This window comes from Gymnoscopelus microlampas, assembly GCF_963454915.1.
Source record: "Gymnoscopelus microlampas genome assembly, chromosome: 13".
Taxonomy (NCBI): domain Eukaryota; kingdom Metazoa; phylum Chordata; class Actinopteri; order Myctophiformes; family Myctophidae; genus Gymnoscopelus; species Gymnoscopelus microlampas.
Genome location: NC_139950.1, coordinates 17,183,806 through 17,211,334, shown reverse-complemented (window position 1 = coordinate 17,211,334; position 27,529 = coordinate 17,183,806). Strand labels below are relative to the sequence as shown.

At 40.8% G+C, this 27,529-nt stretch overlaps 1 protein-coding gene across 3 annotated transcripts in view; it reads left to right on the top strand.

Moving 5' to 3' along the window:
- Positions 1-27,529, top strand: part of LOC311059097 (uncharacterized protein) — a 248,307-nt gene that overhangs the window by 189,154 nt on the left and 31,624 nt on the right. For all 3 annotated transcript variants that reach the window (XM_084076729.1, XM_084076728.1, XM_084076730.1), the window contains 14 exons: positions 1,844-1,921; positions 2,594-2,629; positions 4,910-4,963; positions 5,646-5,699; positions 6,021-6,062; positions 15,439-15,543; positions 16,314-16,367; positions 17,371-17,424; positions 18,355-18,408; positions 18,752-18,805; positions 19,325-19,369; positions 23,011-23,067; positions 23,914-23,958; positions 27,057-27,083. In XM_084076729.1, the coding sequence (XP_083932855.1) occupies positions 1,844-1,921; positions 2,594-2,629; positions 4,910-4,963; positions 5,646-5,699; positions 6,021-6,062; positions 15,439-15,543; positions 16,314-16,367; positions 17,371-17,424; positions 18,355-18,408; positions 18,752-18,805; positions 19,325-19,369; positions 23,011-23,067; positions 23,914-23,958; positions 27,057-27,083 (759 nt within the window). The remainder of the gene's footprint in view (positions 1-1,843; positions 1,922-2,593; positions 2,630-4,909; positions 4,964-5,645; positions 5,700-6,020; positions 6,063-15,438; positions 15,544-16,313; positions 16,368-17,370; positions 17,425-18,354; positions 18,409-18,751; positions 18,806-19,324; positions 19,370-23,010; positions 23,068-23,913; positions 23,959-27,056; positions 27,084-27,529) is intronic.

Here is a 27,529-nt window from a genome sequence, read left to right as displayed (position 1 = left end):
GGAGGTTCAATCATCTGCGCGTAGCTTTGTGTGCGACCAGCGGGGCATTTAAACAGAGTAGTCTGTGCAGTGAAGGCGTCTGGCACAGGAACATAACATACAGTAATTGTGTCTGAAAGCTCTACAGCAAAAATCACCCCCGCTGATATGGCTTTCATGTACGCCAGGCTACAACGTGTGGGATTGGCTGGCGTAGACATTTCAGTTCACCTCAGTATGGCTCACACATTGACACATTATTAGCAAAATGGACTCTTTGATTGGATTAGAATGTGATTAGTGTGTCATTTTTAGATTACTTTGGCTATTTAAAAATAGCAGATATACAAGCCCATAGCGTGGCTATGAGCTTGTAGATCTGCTATGTTTTGAAAAATCTTGAAAATTTGTGCAAATCTTTGAATATATATATATTTTTTAAGCAAACTTTTGTTACTCAAAACTTTGCCTCTGGGGGTGCCTGGAACAATTACATTTTGAGATGCGGGTCAAATAAATATCTAAAAATGTTTCTAAATCCTAACAGTATGTTGCTACTGTATATCAGTTATATCAACAACTTATCCATATTTCCATGTCAAAGGACCCCCATCTCAAAATACGTTGTTCCATGGACCCCAAGAAGCACAGATTGGAGTTAAAAATGTTATATATAACAACAAATATTTGCACAAATTGTCCACGATTTTTCTAAAAATAGCTGATCTACCGAGTCCCGCACTATGAGCTATTTTTTAATAGCCAATGAACTATTTTTTTAATAGCCAAAGAAATCTTAAAATGACACAGATGCGTTCCCAGTCTTAATGGGTTAATGTGTGGGTGCTTTATTTGACATTATGTCTTTTGGATGGGAATGATTGAAACGTCGTTTTACCATAAGAGTTGCAATATTGGGGCATTAGCAGGGATACAGGGGGGGCAATGGCCAATACATGTTTTTGTTACATTTAGATGTAAACCTTATTTGTAAATTAGCTGCCTTTTTGAACGATGATTTTCCTTTGTTTAAGTAAGATTTGTTGTACTTTAAACATGCCGTGTGCTATCGTTTTATTGTTTTCTCATTGCATGTTCTGTTTGTGCTCCATACTAAATGGTAATGCTCTCGATTCACATAAAAAAAAATGAAATGAAAGTAAATCCTTAAAGCTCCAATCCTGGACTTATTTTAATGTGTAAAACATAATTTGAACCAATCTGTATGGTTGAGTATGTAAATTCAGTATAACTAACACAGCTGCAGTGATTGGAGCTGGTCTCCCTTTTTCTTCCATTGAGACACTGGTTGTCTGGAAGAAGGAGACCGACAGTGCTGGATGACAATGAATAGAAATGTTATGGATTGTAGCTTTAATGTACAATGTACTATACAGCATTGGTTCTCAAAATGGGGTCCCGGGGACCCCCAGGGGTCCTTGGGGGGCTCCCAGGGGGTCCCCAGTAAAATGTGTTAATATAGCATCACAATAATTATAACCACTTCAACCTTTTATACTTTGGCTATTCAAAAATAGCAGATATACAAGCTCGTAGCGCGGCACCGAGTGCCGCGCTACGAGCTTGTAGATCTGCTATTTTTGGAGAATCGTGAAAATGTGTGCAAATCTTTGAATATATATTTTTGATATATATTTGTAACTCAAATATTTGCTTCTGGGGGTCCCTGGAACTAAATATTTAGAGATGTGGGACGGTGGCCAAATTACATTACATTTTGGGGGGTCCTTGACAGGAAAAAGTTTGAGAACCACTGCTATGCAGTACTAGTAGCTCTGTTGAACTGAATTCTACTGTCTGTATGGTTAAAAAAACCCTCTGGTGCCTCTTGTCATGGCGTCAGGGAGAGAGGGGGGTCCCAGGACTGCCAGGAGACCACGGTGAGAAGGGGGAACCAGGGGACAGCATCGTCGGCCCCCCTGTGAGTACAACAACACTGTGTGTGGACCACTCTGCATTCTAAACTGGTTCGGCTCAAGACCCCAAAAGATCATTTTGTTGTCTCCCTATAGGACCCAAACTTTACCTTTAAGTATTAAAACCTTTTTAAACATGGCAGACCCAACTCAATCCCATTTGAAAAATAGTGGAAAATAGCCGATCTACAAGCTCTGCTATTTTCACTATTTCATAAACGTTTAAAAAAATGTATGGAGGTTTGTTTTTGTTCTTTGAATTTTTTTTTAATGTTTAATGTTTTGCGGAAATCTACATATAGATCATATATATATATATATATATATTTCTATATGTTTTAAATATATAGTATACAAACAAAAAAGTTATATTTACTCGCAACCCATAAAAAAGGTTGCATGACCCAAAAATGGGTCGGGACCCATTGTTTGGGAAACACTGTTATTCCGCCCTCCTGTTGTACCGTGATATTTGTAGCATTTTGCCTTTTGAGATTTTCTGCTGGATTGAGGCTCGAAAGGTTTTTGAGTGTCGTTTTGCGTCGCCGTTTGAAACACACAGGTGTTGTAAAACAGAGAATCAATATAGCAGAAGGTGTCTTAACACAGTTCCTTTATTGGATGCAGGGTGCTGGAGGGCGGATGGTTTTAACAATGTTTGTGTGATGTTTTCTCAGGGCCTCCTGGGACCTGCAGGGAAGCCAGGAATCGAGGTATGTGGGGGGAAACAATACGTCTCAATCTGCTGATTCACACAACAACAAAAAAAGTTCATTCACTCAGGTGTAGAACAACTGACGTTGTCGACAGTGTTCTTGCAATTACATCAGCATTCATATCGTTGCTGTAGGATGGAAACCATGTACACTATATCCAAAACCGTATACTTTTAACGAAATGGGAAGAACCATAGTTCCAATGGATTGAATGTAGTTATTTTAGTCACAAGCTCTTGCTAATACTCTCCAATTGTTGAATATTTATAAGAACTCACAGACACTTTCACTTGCATTTACAATTTTTTAAACATTCCCTGGCTAATAAGCCAAATATGCCTTAATACATTATAATTGTCCTCTAACTAAACATTTTAATTAAAAACACCTTAAATATTGTATTTATTTTAGAAATATCTCATCTTTCACTCAAGTTGATGATGTAATTTGCCCATGTGTAATTTGCCCAAGCCCTATGGAATTTATGGAATGCATGTGAAAATAAAAAACACTTCCTAAGGTTAATATGAGTATCAAATCAATATTTTAAATGTTTTTTTTTGCACATGCATTCCATAAATTCCATAGGGCTAGATCACACATGGACAAATGACATCATCAACTTGCGACGGGCATTGCCCCCTCTTGAGTAAAAGATGAACCGTTTCTGAAATAAATACAATATTTAAGGGGTTTTCATTTTCTAATTTTAGTTATAGAGGGCAATTATAATGTGTTAAGGCCTATTTGGCTATAAGGGATCCTTTTAACAATAGCGAAGCTAGCAAATGTACAAGCTTTTACCTCTGCTAGTTTTTCAACGTTTGCACGACACTCTTGTACGACAAAGTATGGCATTAATGTATGAAAAAAAACATGAAATATGGAGATACAAGGTTTGTGCACGACAGTGACAATATAATACTGGGATTGCCCGGTGTTATTGCGAAGAAGAATGCTAAAGTCTAGGTATAGTTGAATAGAGTGCTAATAGTGTTAGTGTGACACGCTCAGGGGTAGGACAGACGGCAGCCAAAGTTCTTGTTCAAAATATTTCCTCACAACATAAGGCTGCTTGCCATGCCTCAGTTGTAACCGCACCGTAACCACGGGGGGAATACAGAGTGAAAACAAACACATACATGTGTTGTTGGCTGATTTATCCTGTGTGAATCCTTTTTTTTTTATCAATGGTGTGTCGTCTTCACACCCAAAGCTCAGAGTCAGGTGTGACTGCTTAAATCAGCCATCACCCACACTACGCGTGTATTCAAACCGGGAACTGTGTAACCACTTTAACCATTATTTTATGCTTTGGCTATATTGCAAAGCTTTGAATATATATATATTTTTAAAGCTAACATTTTTATCTCAAATCTTTGCTTCTGGGGGGTCCCTGGAACAACATATTTTGATATGGGGTCCAAATACATATCATTTTGGGGGTCCTAGAACCACTGATTATAGTTTTTTTTTTTAGACTGTTGGGATTTAGAAGACATTTGTAGAATCCCCAGAAGCAAAGAGTTGAGTTAAAAATGTTTGCTTTAAAAAATATATATTCAAAGATTTCCACACATTTTCATGATAAAAAAAACAGATCTACTGTACAAGCTCATAGCGCGGCACTCGGTGCCGCGCTATGAGCTTGTAGATCTGCTATTTTTCAATAGCCTAAGTATAAGATAATGATTAAAGGGAACATTTGTAAAATATTTTGTTTCAGGGACCCCCAGAAGCAAAGATTTGAGTTACAATTGTTTGCTTTAAAATATATATTCACAAATTTGCAAAAAATATTTAAAATTGCAGATGTACTAGACTGAAAGAACGAGCCCAATCGATGGTCTTGAAGGGCGGAGCCAAACCCAGGCGCTGGATTCCAGCGCCTGGGTTTGGAGCACTCTGATCGGTTAGGAGATAACAAGGTCCTAAGACCAGCGTTCCTGCAAGGTTCTCCCAGGCTTTTTTTCTTTTGAAACAAAAAAAAGGCATGGGTTTCCGAGGCTACAGATGTACAAGCTCATAGCACGGCACTCAGTGCCCCGCTATGAGTTTGTAGATCTGCTATTTTTTAATGGCCAAAGAAGAGTTCCCGGATTGAATGCGTTAATAAAAAAGCGAGATAGACCCCTTCCTAGTCAAGAGAAGTAGTTATATCCAAGTTTCAGCGTCTCAATCTCTGTAGGTCTTCTCTCGCCCATACCAGCACCTCCAACTCTGGATGCATGTGCACGAGTGCTACCTGATCATAACGATGTGTGTTCATGTTTCCAGGGCCCTCGTGGAACAACTGGTTTATCTGGCCCTACTGGACCGCCAGGAAGAGAGGTGAGTGCTATTATGACCCCCCCCCCCCCCTTCTCCCCAGCGGTGTTAGCAGGAGAAGCACACACACCAACCTCTGTACATGGGAGAGCTGCCAGCTCCAAGGAAGCTTGGCTTCCTACCAGTGGTGGAAAGTGACTAAGTACATTTACTCAAGTACTGTACTTATTAAGTACAATTTTGAGGTACTTTTGAATTTTCAATACTTTTACTTCTACTACACTACATCTCAGAGGCAAATATTGTACTTTTTACTCCACTACAATTATTTTGCAATAGGATTTTAATTAATTACAAAAAAACATGCATTAACCACTTCAGCCCTATTTAAACTTTGGCTATTTAAAAATAGCAGATCTACAAGGCGTCACGAAAAAACAACGCGTCACGAAAAAAATGCGATAAACCATTTTATACTTCATCACACAGCGATTTTGTGAAAAATAGTGAAAGTAGCTGATCTACAAGCTCAACGTGTCGCATAGCGATGTGCTTGTTAATCAGCTATTTTCAAAATGTTCAAATATGTGTAAACTTTTTGCCTGTAATGACATGACCAAAAATAGGAATTGATTATTAATCGATTATCGTATTAAATTATCGATTATCAATTATACATGTTTTAATAATTGATTAAATCAATTAGTTTGTTTAACTGTGTCACCCCACATGTCTCTTTTCAAAGGGTCCTCCAGGTAGAGGCGGTAGTCCCGGACTTCCTGGACCTCCAGGTGAACCAGTAAGTACTGTAAGCTTGTCCAGTTCAATATGTACCTGCAGAGCGGTGGTGCTGTCAGCACCGCTGAAGCTTCTCTCAACATACACAACGGTCACTTGGGCTTTAGCACCAAATGCTCCAATATAATTGCTGGTAGAGTTTGAAGGCTAGCAGGTTCACCTGTCACATCACCAACCAGGAAGTGGCTGCTTTTTATGACCAACTGGCAGCACTGTTCAAATCTTTGTGCAGGTACCGTGTGACATCAATGTTTTTAACCCATTAAGACCCAAGGCCGAAACAATATAATGTTTAATGGAACCTCTCTTCTCTCTTTGACAGGTTGCCTTGCCAATTATTGGAGACATGGGTACTTTCCTCAAGGTATGTCCTTCATCATCATACTGTGGTTTATGTCAATGAGAACATGAATGTAAAATATACAGTATACAGATGCTGTGGGTGGACAAAGTACTCAACGCCAGAGTTTACTCTGTCAAATGTTGTACTTCATTTAAAGTACTGGAGTACTTGCATAGTATTCAAAAGGACAAATTACAAAGTATGTTTTCTTTTTAACTCATTCACTGGCCGCGTTTGCCCACTGCCAGCGATTTTTCGAGTAGTCACAGAGTATTTATCTCCAGTATGATGGATCCCCTGATGGTTGCTAATCATAGCAGGTTTCACTGTGCTTCCACGAGAAAAAAAAAAAAATCATCGCGACCTCCCGTTCGCTTTCATCGCCTTTGACAATAGCATGTCTCGGCCAAAAATACATAGTAAAAAAAAGGACACAGGAGCCGAGATACAGGATTTTTAAGTAATACGTTTACCAAGAAGTGAATTGAGCAGCAAATCGGATCACGATATCTTGGGTTCTGTGTGAGAAAAACGGGGAAAAAAAGTTTTAGTCGTCCTTGGCAGTTTGGGCCTTTGGAAAAAAGTCGTCAAAGTCGTCATATGGCAGTGAATGAGTTAATATCGATGCATATCTGTATTCAAATGGGGAAAGAATGATCTACAAGCTCACAATGCGTTGCATCATGACACATTGAAAGTGGTTAATCCATAATGTAGCCTAGTAGTATCCAATTTTTTTTCTTTTCTTTTTACTTTAAGTACAGTACTACTTTGGTTCTGTCCAGCACTGTTAAAATGTGATTCCTTTATAAAGGATGTAGACACAGTGTTATGTATGTATGCCATTGAGTGGCTCTATTAGGATGACAGGGAGAGTGGGAAAATTGTGTTTCGAGAATAATGTAACTTTCCTCAAGAACTCCCACAACGTATTAGTCACGGTCCCTTCAATAGCTTATTTGCTATAGATTGTTTTCCAAGCCGTCATACCTTGTTACGCGCTGATAGGAAGTGGGAAGACCTTTCACACCAATTTATCGTGCATATTGAATGCAAAAAGTTTAAAGATTGAGCAATGATCAGATGATGCTCTATCCGGGTCCTGGAAATACTCAAAGGAAATATAGGCTCCAAATATAATATCGTATTGTATTCAAACAAGCAGTCCTAAACAGCGTATAAAATAAGATAAACCTTCATTGAGCTCCACGGGGAAATGCAGGCGTCTCACAGCAGCAACAGTGGTGAGAATGAAACACGGGAGAGGTACAAGAGTAGAGAGATAAGAATAAACATGAAAATGAAATAGACTTAGATTTAACGCTAGACATCTGCACTGAGCGTCTGAATGAATGAGTTTGTTAACATCATGAACACTGTGTCAATAAATATAAATGAAAACAGACATCTATCCCCAAAGAATATACTGTATACAGCCTATCAACCAGTGAGCTTGAGATAGAACATACGGGGTAGTACAGTGTCAACGATCCTTAACTCTCTCAGTGCCATGCACGCCCCGAGATACCCCTAGTACCCTCGCTGCCAGAACGAGAAATCCCGAGTTTTTACTTTTGACTGTGGTCGCGCTATTCTGTTTATTTTTCATGATCACTTTCACTTCCTGACTCCTTCAGAGTCACTGGGTTCCGGTTTCATGACGCAGATTCCGTTTCCGGTTCTCATTTTTTTCCCGCGGTCATTTTCGGCCAGAATAGGGAAAGTCACGGTTTTTCACATGGTATACAAAACGAACAGAGAGGTCTGCTGCTACTCTCTTTGGTCTGGGTGACGATCAATAATTTGATGCCGGTCATCAAATTATTGGCTTAGGAATGCCACAAAAACAAAAATAAATCCATGAATTCAAGGCTTCATGGGGTGTGCAATTGATAGAAAATAAGTCATTTTTTGGGTGAACTCCTCCTTTAGGGCGCGCTCCCACCGCACTTTTATTTTACCTCCGGAGCGGAATCTGCCAATGCTTTGTCAATGCAAATGCGTGGATTCTTGGAAAAAATCCGCCAGACCAGGAATCCACGCATTTGCATTGACAAAGCATTGACAGATTCTGCCCCAGAGGTAAAATAAAAGTGCGGTGGGAGTGCGCCCTTAAGTACAATACTCTGTAATCTAAAAGAACAGACAGTGCCAGAGTCAAAGCAGGAGTCAGTAATCCCAGAGAACAGAACAGAACAGAACAGAACAGAACAGACAGGCCTTACAGGTCTTAAGCTCCCATAAGGGCCAAGCTTGCTGTGGAGCCTGATGACTATACAGGTTCACAATAATGGACTGTCCTAGTGGCTTAGTGCTACACCGAGGGGATGAGTCTGTGTACAGTACATGTGTACAGTATAATAGCATTGCTGTCGGGTGGATACCTGGAATGTCCAAAAACGTTACTTTTCAGGAAATAGAGAAAAAAAAGAACCTACAGTATGTTCCGGTGGATCCAATGTAGTTGATATTTAGTCACAAGCATTTGTTAATACTTTTCATTGGTTAGATAGTTATGAAAACCCGCAGACGGAGTTAAACATTTGCACTTTTAAAGGTTTAAAAAACAATAGCAGATCTACAAGCTCACGTGTTGAGCTTGTAGATTGGCTATTTTGACTACTTTTGCGCAACACTTTTGTGCAATAAAATAGGGCATTAAGTTGCATTAAGTTGAATATATATATATATTTTAATATGTTTCTTTATTGAGGTTCTGATACATTGAAAATAGCAGGCACCACAATACACAGACATTACATCAGACAACAAGAAAAGAAACAAAATACCATAAAATAGACAGACACAAGTACACCACCGGTTTGACATGATTGCATATTCCAGGTTACCAGAGACTTTTCCCCATTTTTACATAACACTGTTCAATAAGGTACATTGAAGCTCAGTCTAGAGGGGTCCACTGCATCCAAGACCGGCTGCCATACCCTTGTGAAAAGTAGATTTTTTTTTGTTCTTCAATCGTAATCCTAGTTTATCAATCACAATAGTCACCCTTCCTCTCAGATGCCAAAGTGTTAACGCAGTAAACTTTGTAAATGGAAAGAGGATGAGAGTGTCCATCTTGTTGAGGTGCCATAATTAACTGTCAAGTCGAAGAAAAAGAGATCTATTGTCGCATCAGGATTGTTTTGACCCAAAAGGCCAGGAAAGTAGGTACTAAAACAGGCTATTTGAATTTAGCTTTTTTGAAAGGAATGTTGGACAATAACTGTGAATAGCCCTAGTGTAGGTGTACTGTGTGAGTGATGCACATACAGTAGGTGTATAGGTAAAACAAATTGAAATAAAATGATGTACATTTGAACCTAAGTGGTGGAGGAGGTGTATGTATCGTCATGGAGATATGGTGCATCCTACTGACCTGCACTAGAGTATATGATTATCTGGCCCCTGGCAATGTGCTTATTCAGCACCGTGGAGAGAGGCATGGAAACACACACACACACACACACACACACACACACACACACACACACACACACACACACACACACACACACACACACACACACACACACACACACACACATTGTATTATAACCTACACTACAGCACATGAAAGCTGTTTAAATAGAGAAACAAGACACGCACATTGTATAACCTACACCACAGCACATGAAAAGCTGTTTAAATAGAGAAACGGTCGACTTTAGCCCGACCCCATTAATTGCTGAGATGACGCTATGCTGCCAAGAGTTGAATCAGAGTGAGTCAGCCATTAACAAGGAACACATCTCTCTCTCTCTCTCTCTCTCTCTCTCTCTCTCTCTCTCTCTCTCTCTCTCTCTCTCTCTCTCTCTCTCTCTCTCTCTCTCTCTCTCTCTCTCTCTCTCTCTTTTCTCAAACATTTTAATTTCAAGGACCCCCTGTTTGGTATGCATGATTATAGGCCACAGACCCCCATAACTCTGAGAGTGTACAAATGGAACCAAATGGACCCGTGAGGGTCCATTTGGTTCCATTTGTACACTCTCAGAGTTATGGGGGTCCTTGAAAATAAGACCACTGTGCCACACTAAATGGAACAGAGCCTTAATTAGTATTATTGGTAACACCTGTGAAGGAAGTAAGGAAGGGGCCCAATTCATTCCCAATATGCCTGCTGTGCATAGAGCGTGTTTAGCTGGGGACCCCCTGGAACCCCCTCAAGGACCCCTCGGGGTTCCCGAACCCCACTTTGAGAACCCCTGGCCTGTCTGGCCCACGTCCACCCTACCCGGTCGCAGCGCTCTCTCTCCGGTCGTCCGTAAACCTGCCCGGCCTGCGGGGTTCGGACAGTTCCATGCATCACCATGCCATACAGTTTGTCCCATAGAGACCTACGTGTAAAAAAAAAAGCAGTAGCCTTGTAATCATCAATGTCTACCCAACAACTGTAGTCTACAACAGTTAGTACCCTGAGGTTATTTCAGTGTGTCAACTACAGTATCAGCAGCACCAAGCCTGGCACACAGTATCTGTGCCAGTATTATATCAATTTATCTAGTCAGACAAACTATTATTAAAGGAATTTAGCTATGACTTTTACCGCCTACTTCTTCATCCTTAAGTCTTAGTGGAAATTCCCTCGAGCCCTAGTAAGCAATGGCTGCGTCTGATGATTTCAGTGCGTTACCTTGACCATGACCTCCTACCTTTGACCACCAGGCAGTACTTACTACAACTAATCAGTTGTGGAGGTCGTAGCTTTAGTTGGTAGAGAGGCCCTTTGGTGATCAGAACGTCACCGCTTTGCCTCACAGTCCCATCCAGTGTTCATGTCAAAGTGTCCCCGAGCGCTTCTGAGCAGCCATCAGTTGGGTGAAGCTGAAACTTAATTCCCCACAGGATTACTAAAGGTCTATACCTTCATCTTTGAGCATAATAGAATTTGAATCGAAGCAAAATGGAGTTAGATAATGATAAAATCTAAATGTGTCATGACATACAGTACTGTAAACGAATGGTTTATTATGAGTCAAATTAAGTTCAAAACAATCACCGTGAAAACCTGGTATTCACTCTGAACCCGCTTCCTGTCTGGAACATACTGTTTACAGAACCTCCTGCAGAAGCAGCCGAGTAAGAAAAAGCTTAAGGTTAAACATTTAGCGTTGTTTTTTTTTTTTATGAAAGCGGATCCTAATGTGAGAAGACAGACGTCAGATGATGATCAGTCTGAAACATCTTGAAAGCTGACAGGCCTGTTGTAGGTGTTGAACAATTGAAGTGGGCTTAGACCATGTTGCCCGTGGCTACGCCGTTCCCTTTTGTTGAACTTGTGTACCGTCAGAGCACTCACTATATATATCATAGAGGAGGTGCTGACTGTCACCGCCGGCAGTACTGTCGCTCACATGCTCCCTATTTCCTGTAATTTTTTATGCCAACTGCCAGTGGTGGACGCAGTAAAGAAGTGAATTTACTTGAGTAGCCTAACTGTACTTCAGCAAAAACAATTTAGAGTATCTTTTTATGGAAGCATATATTGTCTTTGTCTTCGTCTATTGTCTTTGGACAGGAAGACCCGGGAGTCGGGCATATATACAAAAATATGTTATGAATTAAGATAGAAAATAGCCGATCAACCCACAACGTGTCGCAAAGCACTTCAAGAGATTACTCAAAGCACCCCAAAAAAACTTTTTTTCTATCGATTAGTCACCCCATGGAGACTTGAATTCAAGGATATTTTTTTAGTTTTTGTCGCATTCCTAAGCCAATAATTTGATGACCAGCAGTAGGCAGCGGTTCCGGTAGGAGACACAAAGGAGACTCTTTTGGTCTGCTACCGGAACCGCTGCCGGTCATCAAATTATTGGCTTAGGAATGCGAGAAAAAAAGTATCTATGAAGTACAAATTTAACCGAAAAAAATATAACTTGGAGTAATGTTTGGCCAGGAGTATATCTATACTTTGACTCAAGTACTGCGGTTGAGTACTTGACCACCACTGCCAACTGCAACTCTTTTGGAAACGGGAATACATTACATGTTGTGTGTGACCCTTTTCGACTTGCTGGCTGCAACACAGCAGCAACCCAGGGCTCAGTATGAAGCAAGTGAATCAGAGTGTGCATGTTTCAGTGCCTCAGATGCCTTGTGTCAGTTCGTTTTGGTTGATGGAGTGGGTGTCACATGCGGAGGGGTCACAGGAGGATCCTCTGCTCGTCGCGCCGGTTCTTGATGGAAATCTGTTAACACATTTAGACTGGGAAAGAATCGGTGTCATTTTAAGATCTCTTAGGGCTATTCAAAAATAGCAGATCTACAAGCTCGTAGCGCGGCACTCGGTGCCGCGCTACGAGCTTGTAGGTCTGCTATTTTTTTTTAAATCGTGAAAATGTGTGCAAATCTTTGAATATATATATATATTTAAAGCAAACATTTGTAACTCAAATCTTTGCTTCTGGGGGATTCTACAAATGTCTTCTACAAACAGTTTTTTGCAAAAACGTATGTTTCTATATCAGTGGTTCTCAAACTTTTTCATGTCAAGGACCCCCAAAATGATATGTATTTGGCCGCGGACCCTTATCTCAAAATATTTTGTAATAGGGACCCCCAGAAGCAAAGATTTGAGTAAAAAAAAAATCCCTTTAAATATATATATATATTCAAATATTTGCACACATTTTCACGATTTTAAAAAAAATAGCCAAATAAATCTAAAATGACGGAGACGCGTTCCCGGACTGAATGGGTTAAAATGGAAGACTTGAAGCATAACCGTCAGAGAGAGGCCATTTTCACGCCATCAGACAACGACAGTCGACTTGCTGCGAATTTTATTTTCATGGCTAGCGAGGCATAACGCTGTGGTGTCACACCACGGGACAGTCTCATGCAAAGACAGCAAGATGTGGAGCAATTCTACCAAATTAGAGATTTCTCCATAACCACCTAAGCACTTTTAAGAGCCGTTCACACGGGAAGTGACAGACGCGTCTAGTAATTCCTTTTCAAAGAGTGGCAAACAGGCAGGTATAGGGGGAGGCACGGGGCAAACTGTCAGGCAAGAGGGACAAGCGGGCGTGCTCTCGTGAAACTGTCGCGTTCGTGCTCGTTTCGCGCACGCGCTCGCCCGTCTGTGACAAACGATAGATTAAATGCGTTGAGCTTTTTTTTCTACGCAACATGTTAAACATCTATTCACACGAGGAGCGCCCAGGCAACAACAATCTGAAAACCCACATATACTTACTGTACAAAGAATAGTGAAGCCAAATGCTCCCGGTCTCACGTGTCTCCCCGCTCCCCGTGTCCTGTTTCACTACACTCTCCTGAATAAAGGGTAAATAATCTTTAAAAAAAAGAAAATATGCAATGAACATTACAGCTACAATCCTCATGTTTTATGTCGGTTGTCCCTCTCCCAACGGTGAGAGGTAATTGCAACACTTAATTGACTTTGTCAATCAGCAGGTGTCCTACCCGACAACAGGATCTAAATTTCTCTGTACGACCAAGGCAGATGTACTCTTCTAGTTATATTATTAATGTATGCCACCATAAAGATTGGTTTAAAATACTTTTTTTTGTCATTTTCAAGAACTCCACTATTGCCCTTTTGCACGCACAGCTCCACTGCATTCTGCTGTCTAAATAGTTAATGCAATAATTGATACTTCCAACCAGCCCTATGCAGTCTTTATGTACTCTCACACAGATGTGCGGCTGTTGTCCGTCTGTACCGTAATGTTTATTTTTATGACTTCCAGGACGCTTGGAAGCGTAGATTAACAGCCGCATTGTCTCCCAGTTTTATATACCTTTTATAGTTTTAATCGTGTACATGAAGCATGTCGTCGCTGTTGTGTAGAAACCTTGTATGTACAAAACACGTTACTTTTTAAGATCCAATGCAGTTGTTATTTAGTCACAAAGTTCTTGTTAATACTTTTAATTGGTTCAATATTTTAACCCATTAAGACCTGAGGCCGATCCTAAAAATGTCTTCTAAATCCTAACAGTTTTCTGAAAAACTTAAGTTTCTATGTCAGTGGTTCTCAAACTTGTTTATGCCAAAATTATATGGATTTGGCTGTGGACCCCCATCTTGAAATATTTTGGGACCCACCAGAAGCGAAGCTTTGAGTAAAGAAATGCGCTTAAAAATGTTTAGATATTCAAAGATTTGCACACATTTTCACAATTTTTCAATATTTTTCAATAGCAGATGTTTTCAATAGCAGATCTAGAGCTTGTAGATCTGCTATTTTTGAATAGCCAAAGTATAAAATATGGTTAAAGTGATTAAAATCTAAAATGACACGGTTTTAACAGGTTAATACTTAATCGGTTCAACATTTACAAGACCCACTCACATTTAACCACTTCCACTTTCCCCAAATTGTTCCAAAAGTAGTGAAATTATCAGATCAACAGTACGCGTATTTTTACTACTATTGCATTACACTCTCGTAGGGCATTCATTTACGGAAAAACAAACGTTAAAAGTTGGAGAACGAAGATACGAGGTTTGTTCCCTGACGGCGACGATAGGCTTGTCTCCCCCTAGTTAGAGTCTCACCACCACTTTACGCTGAGCCGAAGTGTCAGACAGTATCTGGACTGGATTTGAGGGCAATGATATTTACGATTGTCCCCTAAATGTCACCGTCAATGAGTTTGACAAAGTTCACCGAGACGAGAGACACTCATAGAGGGTTTGGAATTATTTCAGCTCCGCAGACATTTACAGAACATTTAAGTGTCACTCGGGCCATTGTCCTCCACTCAGGGGACGTGACGCCATGAAGGACACAAAATGGCAGTGTGCCACGGTAGCTTGATAAAATTCTAGATCTGTCACACCACACCACAGTCAAAAATCGTTCAGTGTTCATTTATCCGTTTGTAACTCAGAGAGAGACCCTTACGGGTCCATTTTGGTTAAATTTATACTGGTTTATTTTAACCAATCTGCAGGGTAGAGTATGTTAATACAATATAACTAACTGCAATGTACAATATAACAATATATAACATAGACAGAATCATCTTTATTGTCACATGACAGGTTTACTGGTTTAAAACAGTGGGTGAAATGTGTTTTTCTGCAAGCTCCCGTTTTTGTTGTTTTTATTTTAGTACAATAGAACAATAGAACTAGCCATAGCCTATAACTGCTGTGTTTTGAGGTGGTCTCTAAATGTCTCAACACTTATTGAGACATTTAGATCCTGTTGCCGGGTAGGACACCTACTGGTTGACAACGGTATTGCAGGAAACTAAAAGGGAAATATAGCGCCATACAGTACCGCAATAAAAAAATAAAAAAATTGACGTGCTGGTGCGTGTGATCCAGGTTTGGGTCGTGGGACGTGAATGTTACGCATTGCAGCTTTAAAAGGAACACTTGACCATGTATGCGTCCTATCCTTGCCTTTGACAGAACGCCTGCAGTGTCTGCACCACCAGAGTGCCAGGTCTGCCCGGCCAGAAGGGGGAGAAGGGAGCCCTCGGTGTGGCAGGAGTGGAAGGCTTGGAGGGAGTCAAGGTACGTAGGACGAGTCACAGACAGAGTCACGGTACTGTACAGTGGGAGTCACATACAGAGTCAATGTATGGTACAAGGTACTTATTGTCTCCGCCAGGCCGAAAGGCATGTTGTTTTGGCCCTTCAGATTTTATCCAAATTTCACGCAAATTGGTACACATGAACTCTGTAGTGATGTGATCATTCATATTCCATCCTGATTGGCTAACATTTACATCTAAAGTTTGCAGTACTGGCTTGTTTTGAACAAAATGTTGCAAATCATGAACGCAGCGCCAGATTGCGGTCAAACTTTGCACGCACATTCACACTATGTTGAGTAACAAATGCCACCCTTTTAACATTGCCCTAGTATAGTGCCACCAGGAGGCCGATTTTTGCGAAACACATTTTTGGAACAAAATGCCTCAAATCATGAATGCAGTGTCCGATTGCCGTGAAAGGCCTAAGAAGAAATGGCACCCTTTTCACGTTGGCCTATTATAGCGCCACCAGGAGGCCACAATAACCTACCTGACCTGGCGGAAACCTGTGCTCCGAGGAGCACTTTTTCTAGTTCCAATATATTTTGTATTGTATTGTATGTATTATATGTATTACTGATGAATTGAGTACATTGGACCACAATGGAAACAAGCCCCCGGGGCTTTTTATGTTGTCCTTTTAGCATAACCTTCTACTGCACTACCTGTACTGTTAATAATCATGTTAATAAAGTATTCAATAAAAAATGAATCAATCAATCCTGTATTTATATGTGTCCTAAACAGGGTGATCCAGGTGTGAGAGGTCCTGTTGGTAATCCTGGAAAGGAAGGGCCAAAGGTAAGACAAGGACCTATATAACGATCATCAGCCATTATTGACTCATATGCATATCACATACATGTTTCATATACATGAGTTATTAACTGTTAGTACATATAACAATTTAGTCAAATGATCGTCTAGCCAGAATCTAAACCTTTGTTTAGATTCTGTTTAGAGATGATTTATCAGTCGACTGTTTTTATCGGTCGGGTCTATCACAGATGTATCGGTAGAGAACATTACAGGACATAATGCAGAAAAATATTTGTGTGTGTGTGCGTGCGTGCGTGCGTGCGTGCGTGCGTGCGTGCGTGCGTGCGTGTTTATAGTTATTTATCATTACAGTAAAGTTAACTGTTTCGGTGCCCTGGACAATAAAGTTTATTGTTATTTAGCTTCTTGTTAACCACATTTGAGGGATCAGCGCAAAGAATGTATTTATATTCCTGTAAGTGCGTATGTATAAAACATATCAGCCCCATATATATATATCAGTATTGGATTTTTTTGCTGCCTAATATTGGTGTTGGCATTGGCCTCGAAAAACCTGTTTATCAGTCAGGCTCTAATTCTGTTTAACCCATTAAAACCGGCAACGCATCTGTGTAACCACTTCAACCATTATTTCATGCTTTGGCTTTTCAAAAATAGCAGATATACAAGCTCATAGGGCTATGAGCTTGTAGATCTGTTATTTTTTGAATAGCCAAAAGTATAAGATAATGGTTGGAAACAAGTGGTTTCCCGGTCTTAATGGGTTAATGTTACTGTAAACGCGATGTAAAAACCTTGTAAAAGCCTCGCACACCATATACCGTCCACGCACACTCTCTCCTCTGCGACGGCTTGCACCAGCTGTTGCTATGGATACAGTGCTATATAACCGGCGCGAAGTGGGCTAAGCAATTCCAAGACATCAGCTGTATAAGATTTGGCATTTATAGATCTCAGTTTTATTTTTTAGAGCTTCCACACACAACTCCTCACTGGTACTGCTTGCTTCCCTTTTCCTATACAGGGAGTCAAAGGAGAAAGAGGTTTCCCAGGTCCTATAGGTGACAAAGGAGAGGAGGTAAGTTGGAAAAGTGTGCCCTCGTTTTTAGAAAAAAAAAAAAAAGAATGCATTATTCATTTCACCGTGGGCTGCAGGGAAGTCGCACCCAAACTGACATTTAGAAGTGGATTTTTTTTAAAAGAGAGTTACACGTAATACCTTGGTAATTCCCTGTTAAGTCTTTCGACACAGTCTTTTCAAAAGCTGTCGTCGCGTGGGGGCGTTCTCGCGGCTCACGTGGGAAGAGCGCATACCACACCAGTGGTGTAAAGTAACTAAGTACGGTACATTTACTTGAGTACAATTCTGAGGTCTTTTTTACTTTACTGGAGTATTTATTTACTCCATTACATCTCAGAGGTAAATATTGTACTTTTACTCCACTACAGTTATTTGAAAACTTTAGTTAGGGCGCGCTCCCACCGCACCTTTATTTTACCTCTGGGGCAGAATCTGCCAATGCTTTGTCAATGCAAATGCGTGGATTTTTGGGAAATATCCGCAAGACCAGGAATCCACGCATTTGCATTGACAAAGTATTGGCAGATTCTGCCCCAGAGGTAAAATAAAAGTGTGGTGGGAGCGCGCCCTTCCTAGTTACTTTGCAGATATAAATAATTATATTATAAAACATACATTAACCACTTTAGCCTATTTTATACACATTTTCAAACATTTCCAAACTACTTTAACTTTTGGTACTTTAAATATTTTGATGCCAATACTTTCGGGTCTGCGGTCTACTGCATATCAAACTGGGGGTCCTTGAAATGGAATAATTTTAACACTTTCTGTACACTTTTTTGAAAAAAATCTTCCTCCTGGTATAACCATAATACCTGATGTTTATGTTTTAGGGGGGGGGGGGTTACTGAAAATCACGGCACCCCGTCATAGTGGTTAATTTCCACCACTATGAATAATTTCACTCCACCTTGTCTTTTTCAGGGAACCGGTGGAGTTCATGGACTTCCTGGAATGACTGGCCGTACTGGTGCACCGGTAAGCTAGCCACTTTAACCTGGCGTCCCTAATTTGGGCATGTCAATATGAGTCAAATCATTCCAAAAATGTCTTCCTTTCCTAAAAAATTCAAATATGAAAAACTCTAAAGTAGAGATTTCTTTTACGAAAAGAAATCTAGAAACTAATCAACATGTGCTACTGTATGTTCACTCTTCGTGGTATGACGAAGCAATATTATTTTTCTATATTAATACACACTATCCATTTCATAATTTCACATAAGAATGTATACTCTCTGTATGTTTCTGTGTGTTTTCAACATGACTTGCTGAAAACACAATCTGACTACAGTAGCTTGAATTCTTGCACCTGTTCGCAGGGAATTATGGGTAGACCTGGACCGATGGGTCAGTTTGGACCAAAAGGAGATAAAGTAAGATGTTCTGTCATGAAGGATTATCTATAAACCGTGTTTTCTTGCTATAACGATAATGTATTGATTACTGTACATAGATGTATGTGTTTTAGCCATGAAGCCATTTTCACGCAATAGACAATAATATGGTTGGGTTTAGATTAAAACAGTGGCCCATTGCTTACTATCAATATGGCGTATATAAATGTTATTTTGACCAATATGTATGGTAGAGTACAGTATCAGTACTGTATTGTCACTAATGGACGTTACATACAATACAACAGTAACTAACACAACTGTGATATTGTAGTTATAAGCATACTTCTCGGTTATTCGATGAATTGAAAAATGAATCGATAGAATAATTGCTTAGAAGACCTTCGACAGTTGCAGCCCTGGTTGTGATGAATGTGGTCTTCAATATTGTGTGTGTGTGTGTGTGTGTGTGTGTGCGTGTGTGTGTGTGTGTGTGTGTGTGTGTGTGTGTGTGTGTGTGTGTGTGCGTGTGCGTGTGTGTGTGTGTGTGTGTGGCAGGGAGGCGAGGGCCCAGCAGGCAGACCGGGGCTTCCAGGACCTCCTGTAAGTTCCTATACCTTCCTCCTCAGGCTCTCCTATACCGGCGTGCCGTGCACTGCACTGCACTGCCAGCTGCTGCACCGTGATAATGACTCACCGTATCCTTAGATCTCCGTCAGGGGTCGCGCGGTGCACGTTGTACCGTACAGTACGTGATCCATAGAGGCTCCCACGTACGTGCCCTGCGGTACCGACGCTTTTAGTAGGTCACAATGCGGAGTCTTTGTTTCATTACAGTAGCCGATTAGCTGCATTACACAGGATGTGAGAATGTCTGCAGTGGTGGACACAAGTTCTCCCCAAAACCTACTTATTTTCTATCAAATACACATTCCGTGAACTACTCCTTTAAGTAAAAGTAGCAACACCACAATATATAAAGATAATCCTGTTACAATTAAAAGGCCTGTATGGAGAATTTGACTTGAGTTAGTACAAAGTTATTGGCATTTTTTAACTTAAATTTTTATCCCACGATTTTGTAACCCTATTTTTTCACCCAGTGCCAATGCCTAAGCTTGCAACCTGGGCGCTACTCTCCCTCTGCCAGCCTGGGGAGAGCCCCGAACTGAGCTCATGCTTCCTTCAACGCATGAGGAGCTTCTTATCACCTGACAGGGGGGAGTTTCCCTGGTTAGACGTAGCGCGTGGAAGGAACATGTTATCGTTCCTTTCCCCTCCATCAGGGGGAGGCAGTATAGAGACCAGGATTACTGCATGTTTTTGTGTGAGGGTACCTACCCTAGGGGCCACGGGGAGAACATGCAAACTCCACACAGAGAGGCCCTTTCGCCAACCCCACCTAGGGTATGGGCGCTGATGACACGGAGGAGAGAACACGCCCCCAGCGCACACAGTGTCCCCGGCGGGAATTGAACCCTTCTAGCTGTGAGGCGATAGCGCTACCGACTGCGCCACCGTGCCCCTGAAATATAGGCTACTTAAAGGTAGGGTAAGTGATTTTCTTTGGTTAAAATAAGTGTTAAATAGCTCTATATTCTGATAGTACTCATTGCTATAGAGTGTTTGTTCCGTAAAAGGAGTCTCCTTGTCTCTCCAGCTCTTTATAAAACAGAAAATGCATTTTCGTTTCAGTTTCATTTCCAATTTTATCCAATCAGGGTAGAGAACTCAATCAAGTTAACTCAATCATTAAACAAGTGAAATTGCAAGTGATGACACTAAGAAATGAGCAGGCAAAATTGGAACTGGAACACTATAAAATGAAGCTTAAAAATGGGTACTTTCTCCTGATTGGCTGAGATTTTGACACCTACCGGAAAATGTATTTTCTGTTTATTAAAGAGCTGGAGAGACAGGGAGACTCCTATTACTGAACAAACACTCTATAGCAATGATTACTATCAGAATATAGTGCTTTAACCTTTTAACAAAATACTTTTTGTTTTAACCAAAAAATATCACTTACCCTACCTTTAATGGTTCAAATGTACTTTAAGTACACTACAAACGTTTGTTTGTAGCCGAAATAGAGCTTAAATGGTTAATGTATGTTTTGTAATAACAATCGAAATTAGTAATTAAAGTTTTCAAATAATTGTAGTTGAGTACAAAGTACAATATTAGCCTCTGAGATGTAGTGGAAAAGAAGTATCATTATTGAAAAACAGAAATGCTCCAGAGTAAAATAACCTCAAAATCGTACTTGAGTACATAAATGTAGTTAGTTACTTTCCACCATATGAGGTTCAGACATGCCCGGCTGTAGGCGTTTTAGTAGGTCATGTAACATAACATTACAGGATCTGAAAATGTCTGAACCAGGTTTTGTTGTGGATTTGGTTAACACCATATATTATAGTAATACAGGTATAGTATAATATGTATATGAGCTGTTTGAACTTGTAAGATGTGTGTCATTGATTGATTCCCGAAAAATAAGGAACAAACTGTGTCCCTTCCCAGTTCAATGTCAGTTCAGTGTCTTTTAGTTTCCAAATAAGGGACGATTCCGTGTTTGAAGGGACAGTAGCTTATCTACAAGCTCACAACACGTCGCATCTACTGTTTTCTGAATAAAGAAAAATACAATGATGTGATTAATTATTCATCAAAATCTGCAAAGTAACTACCAACTAAAGTCGCAAATGAATGTACTGTATTTGCGAGTGTAGCAGAAGTATAAAGTATCAAGAAATGGAAATACCCAAATTATAGTATAAATAAGTTATATTATGTTATAGTGCTTGTGTAAATATACTTAGTTACTTTACACCTCTGGATTCTCTTTAAAGCCATGTACCCGTGGGATACGAACGCCATTGCACACAGCGTTTAGAGAGTAGCGCGAGGCATAGAAACCCGACGGAGGAAAGCAGTGCAGATGCACGGTGAGATTGTTGAGACCTGCAGGCATGGCAGTCTGTGGTGTGGTGTTCCTTCTCCCTTTAAAAGGCCAGTGAGTAAGCACTTCTAAAGGCAAATCTATAATTCATCAGGCGTCCCCTTGAACCCACCGTGCCCTCCCACACCCAGGTCCCATAAACTGCGGTTGGGGAAGGACGCGGGATTTGCTGCGATGCCTTGAAAAGGGCACGGGCATCCGCTCGCTTCTAAATGAGAACCTTGACTTCTCTCCTCTTTCCTAGAGCAGCTCGTTTCCAAATATATCACTTTATACTGAAGGAAAATGTGTTTTTAATGTTTTATTCCCGTCTTCTCCCAAAAGGTGTTTCATACTGTATGCGTTTAGTACAAAAATATTTTCAGAGGTTTGAGGATTACGTTTACTGCTTTTTATTTTTCCTTTGCCACCCCTCCCCCCATTCTCCCTCCCTCTCTCACTTTCTTTCTCTCTCTCCCTCTCTCTCTCTCTCTTTCTCTCTCTCTTCCTCCCTCTCTCTCTCTCTCTTTCTCCCTCCCTGTCTCCCTCCCCCCCAGCTGTCTCTGTAATCACCAGCTATGCTGCATCGATCTCTCTCATGTAGCATTTAAGGGCTTAACTGTGTAAAACGGCCTCAGACCTATAGTTTTCTCTAAAAGTGCGAGTGCACACACACACAGTGCACGCCGGTGCCTCTTTGGCTTACCGTCAGGGGTGTAGTGGAGGGGGGGAGCACACTTCTAAAAATAGGGTTTTGGTCAATAGGCTCTGTGCACAGCAGCCATATTGGAAAGAAAGTGGGCCTCTTCTTACTTCCTTCACAGGTGTTACCAATGATACTAATGAAGGCTCTGTTCCATTCTGGCCAGGGTGCTGATGTTGTGCATGTTGGCTCTAGTAGAAACACTCCATTTTGGTTCCCAAATGGCCCCTCATGGTGGGCGTGTAACTCTGAGAGTGTACAAATGGAACCAAATGGACCCGTGAGGGTCCATTTGGTTCCATTTGTACACTCTCAGAGTTATGGGGGGTCCTTGAAAATAAGACGACCACTGTGCCACACTAAATGGAACAGAGCCTTAATTAGTATTATTGGTAACACCTGTGAAGGTAAGTAAGGAAGGGGCCCAATTCATTCCCAATATGGCTGCTGACTGTGCATAGAGCCTATTGATTAACCACTCGAACCCCAGCATCCATATTCTGCGGGCCAAAAAATAGCAGATCTACAAGCTTGTGAGCCCCACTTCTTAAAAAATAGCACTGACACCCCTGCTTACCGTTTGTTTCTGTGCCGCAGGGTGTTCCCCATGTAGAGGGCAACGGCAACGGTATGAGCAGTCTGTACAAGCTCCAGGTAAGGGCTGTTACCATGACATGACCGCTCTGTCATGTACTACAGTTGATTGGTTGTAGAATGCATGAAAAAAGATTGTATTCCTTAAAAGCACGACTTCTCCCATTTTGAACCTGTCTTCATATAATTGGTCCTCACTAATGCTCATGATAATGTGGCACCATTTTTGTCTACTTTTTGGGCTGTGGACAGTTCAGAAACCCGTCTACCGGTGACATCATCGATGGGGAATCCAAGCTAATAGAAACTGCAGGCTTTCTATTCCTGGAAAGTTAGCATGCTACAATGGAAGCTATTGTTCTTGTGTTAATACAAACAAAAAAAAAACATTAATGATGATGTCACTGGTAGGCGGATTTCTGAAGTGTCCACAGCCCTCCTATGAGACACAGACTGAGTAGGAAAAAATTACACAATTTTATCAGGAGCATTTGTGAGGGCCTTTAATATGAAGATATGAAGTGAAGTCGTCCTTTATTCAATTGAAATGCATGTGTGAAGTGAAATTGCTAAACATGAACTGAACATACAGCATTATAACAGTTTTTTTTTTACCAGCATGCAATGCGGGTCTACAAAGACACTCAGCACTAGTCATTTCTCGACATATTCTCGACATGTTTTCGATCATTGGCTGTCCTTAAAGCCAATGGGGATAATTTCCCATACTCTGAACGGGCGGCCTTGTCCTCCCAAGCTATGGCACTAAATTACTTGAGTAAATGTACTTAGTTACTTTACACCGTTATGCATGCTGGTATACATGCCTGAGTCGTGTCTTGTTTCACTTCACACTGTGAAGATACAGTATTCAGTCGTATAATGATAACGGCAGTATCTTTTCAGAGCGGCGGAGCGACTTTAGGACCTCCTGGACCCCTCGGCCCACCGGTAAGCTAGGGGACATTTTGCCTGAAGCAAAAACCTTTTACACTGCACTGTGAAATACCACGGGTAATGATGTGGCTTTGCTCTCCACAAACCCTGGGTATAACCTGAACATTACATACCGTATTAACCCATTCAACCCGGAGAACGCATCTCTGTCATTTTAGATTTCTTAGGCTACTCATAAATGTAGTTACTCAAAAAGTTCATACAAGCTATGAAGATATACAAGCTATGAAGATATACAAGCTATTAGCTTGTATATCTGCTATTTTTCTGCTATATCATGAAAATGTGTGCAAAACTGTCTTCTAAATCCTTAAAAACTCATGTCGTTATATCGGTGGTTCTCAAACTTTTTCATGTCAAGGACCCCCAACATTATGGGTTCTTGGCTGCCGATCCCCATCAAAATAAATATAATTTACATTGGAAAATTAGTGTGCTAAATTGCTAAATGCTACTTTGAGATTGCTATGTGCTAAAAAGTGCCCCCCCCCCCCCCCCCCCCACAGAAGCAAAGATTTGAGTTAAAAATGTTGTTTCAAAAAAATATATGCATTGAAAGATTCGCACAAATCAAGATTTTTCTAAAATAGCAGATCTACAAGCTCATAGTGCGGCACTCGGTGCCGCGCTATGAGCTTGTATATCTGCTATTTTTTAATAGCCCAAATAAAAAAGGACACAGTTCATGCGCTCCCGGATTGAATGGGTTATAGGAGTGGTGCTGGAGTGTTATCTGGCCCTGGGAAGCCCCTGTGTGTCACATTATGTCCCCGTTCCTTGAGAGCTATATGCTGGCCTCGCTGAAAGAGGCTTCTTCCTTCCTGCCTCTCAAACAGGTGTGAATGAGAAAGCCTCGGGGACAGCACGGCGTCATTGATATCATCGCTGTCGGGAATTGGAAAACCTTCTAAGTCCCCCCAAAAATAAACGTTTTCTTTGCAGGAAATGGGGGGGGGGGCAGTGGGCCCCCAGTGGAAAATAGCGAATCTACAAGCTCACAATGCATCGCACGTTTTGAGCTTGTAGATCTGCCGTTTTCGCGACTTTTTTTGCGTGACACCCCCCTCGTACAATGAAGTAGGGCATTAAGCCATTAAGACCGGGAACGCATCTGTGTCATTTTTAGATTTTAGCTATAGCCATTATTTCATACTTTGGCTATTCAAAAATAGCAGATATACAAGCTCATATCGTGGCACAGGGTGCCGCGCTATGAGCTTGTAGATCTGCTATTTTTGAAAAATCGTGACAATTTGTGCAAATCTTTTGAATTTTTTAAAGCGAACATTTGTAACTCCGATATTTCCTTCTGGGGGTCCCTGGAACTAAATATTTTCAGATGGGGGTCCGAAGCCAAATACATGTCATTTTGGGCGTCCTTGGCATGAAAAAGTTGGATACAGCAACATACTGTCAGGATTTATAAACCATTGTATATATATATATATGTATTTGACCACGGACCCCCATCTCAAAATATTTTGTTCCAAGGACCCCCCAGAAGCAAAGATTTGAGTTACAAATGTTAACTTTAAAAAATATATAATTCAAAGATTTGCAAAAATGTTCACCATTTTTCGAAAATAGCAGATCTACTCTCGGTGCCGCGTTACGAGCTTGTATATCTGCTATTTTTGAACAGCCAAATACATCTTAAAATGACACAGATATGCGTTCCCGGATCGAATGGCTTAATTCACAAGAGAAAACGTGGAACATACATGTTTTTTCCGCCCGACAACCGGCGATTATGTAGAGTGGACTCGGAGCTTAAGCCAAGCTCTGCAGCCGTACCGGGGCCAAGTCCATGTGACCCGATTCTTGCTTATCGGCGCGCTGCTCGCCCCATGCTCTCTCTCTCTCTGTTATCAGACAGACAGTAATCTCACCCGTTCCCTGGGAGACGTTCACTCACACAGCTCCTGGCGGCGATCCGTCCGCTAGCAACCCACACAGCACTTCAGGTGGTGACGGGGAAATAGACATTCCAATCTCCCCCACCACCACCACCGGTGCACACAATGCACGTGCAAACCGCCCCCGAAACCCCCCCTATAAGGAGGGCTTCTCTCTCTCTTGCCTGTACTGCATCCATCACAGCCAAACGGCTCCAATGGAGCAATCAATAAGACAGCATCTTAATCAGTGTTAACCCGTTAGGACCGGGAACGCATCGGTGTCATTGTTTTTTCTTTTCTTTGGGCTGTTCAAAAATAGCAGATATACAAGCTCATAGCGCGGCACCGAGTGCCGCGCTATGAGCTTGTAGATCTGCTATTTTTTTTTTTATAAAATCGTGAAAATGCGTGCAGATCTTTGAGTATGTATATTTTGAACTCAAATCTTAGTTTATGGGGGGGAGGGGGGCTGGAACAAAATGACATGAAAAGATTTGAGAACCACTGATATATGTATATAGCAAAGTATGTTTTTTTTCCCCGAAAAATCTGTTAGGATTTAGAAGACATTTGTAGAATCCCCAGAAGCAAAGATTTGAGTTTAAAATGTTTTGCTTTCAAAAATATTTGTAGGCCTAATCAAAGATTTGCATACATTTTCAAAAAACAAATCAAAAATAGCAGATCTACAAGCTCATAGCGCGGCACTCGGTGCCGCGCTATGAGCTTGTATATCTGTTATTTTTGAATAGTATAGTATAAAAGAATGGTTTACAATGGTTACACAGATGTGTTCCCGGTTTGAATGGGTTAAGAGGGAAAGAGGGCTACATTTATCAATAGCTGCTTATATTTAGAATGGTAGAAGATGCTGGTGCAACGTAAGAATGTGTGTGCCGCATATCAATGATACGATTAATGATCTAGTTGACTAGTTAGTTTCAGGCGTTGTTAGAAAATCATACAGGCTATTTAAAAGTTTTATTTATACAGTATAAGAGAGAGAGTGTGTGTGTGTGTGTGTGTGTGTGTGTGTGTGTGACAGATACTGTGCCAAGTGATCATTTTTGAGTGGTGCAAACCACTCCTATATCTGACTGTGTCCGTCTGTCCGTCTGTCCGTGTGTCCGTCGCATTGTTGCATTATCAGTTAGTATTTTCCACGTGGTTTATGTGCCTCCTCCTTCTTTCCAGGGTCCCAAAGGAGATGATGGAAGTATTGTGAGTTGGATTTTTGTTATATATTTGTAATATTTAGTAGTGATATTAGCAGATCTACAACGTGTTGTAAGCTCGTACACTATTGTCACTGTTTCTTATGTTTGTTTTTTAAAAATATGCATTTTTCTTTTTCCTTTGAAATTCCTTTGAATCTTTAAAAAAAATCTGAATTTGTTTTCTTTCTTTTTTTCTTTCTGAAAAGCTTTTGAAATAATAATAAAAAAAAAAAAAATGTAGGAAACGTAAAAAATATATATGTACTCGCGACCCATAACAATGGATCCTCTACCCCAAAAATGCGACCCAAGTTCCAACCGCTTGTTGTTTCCAACACTGTTGTAGCAGACAACCGCTCTCAACACACACAACAAAATGACCACATCTCCTGCAACTATCAAATTACCGTGGCATTTTGTTTTGCCAGCGGGAACTTACAGTATGAACCC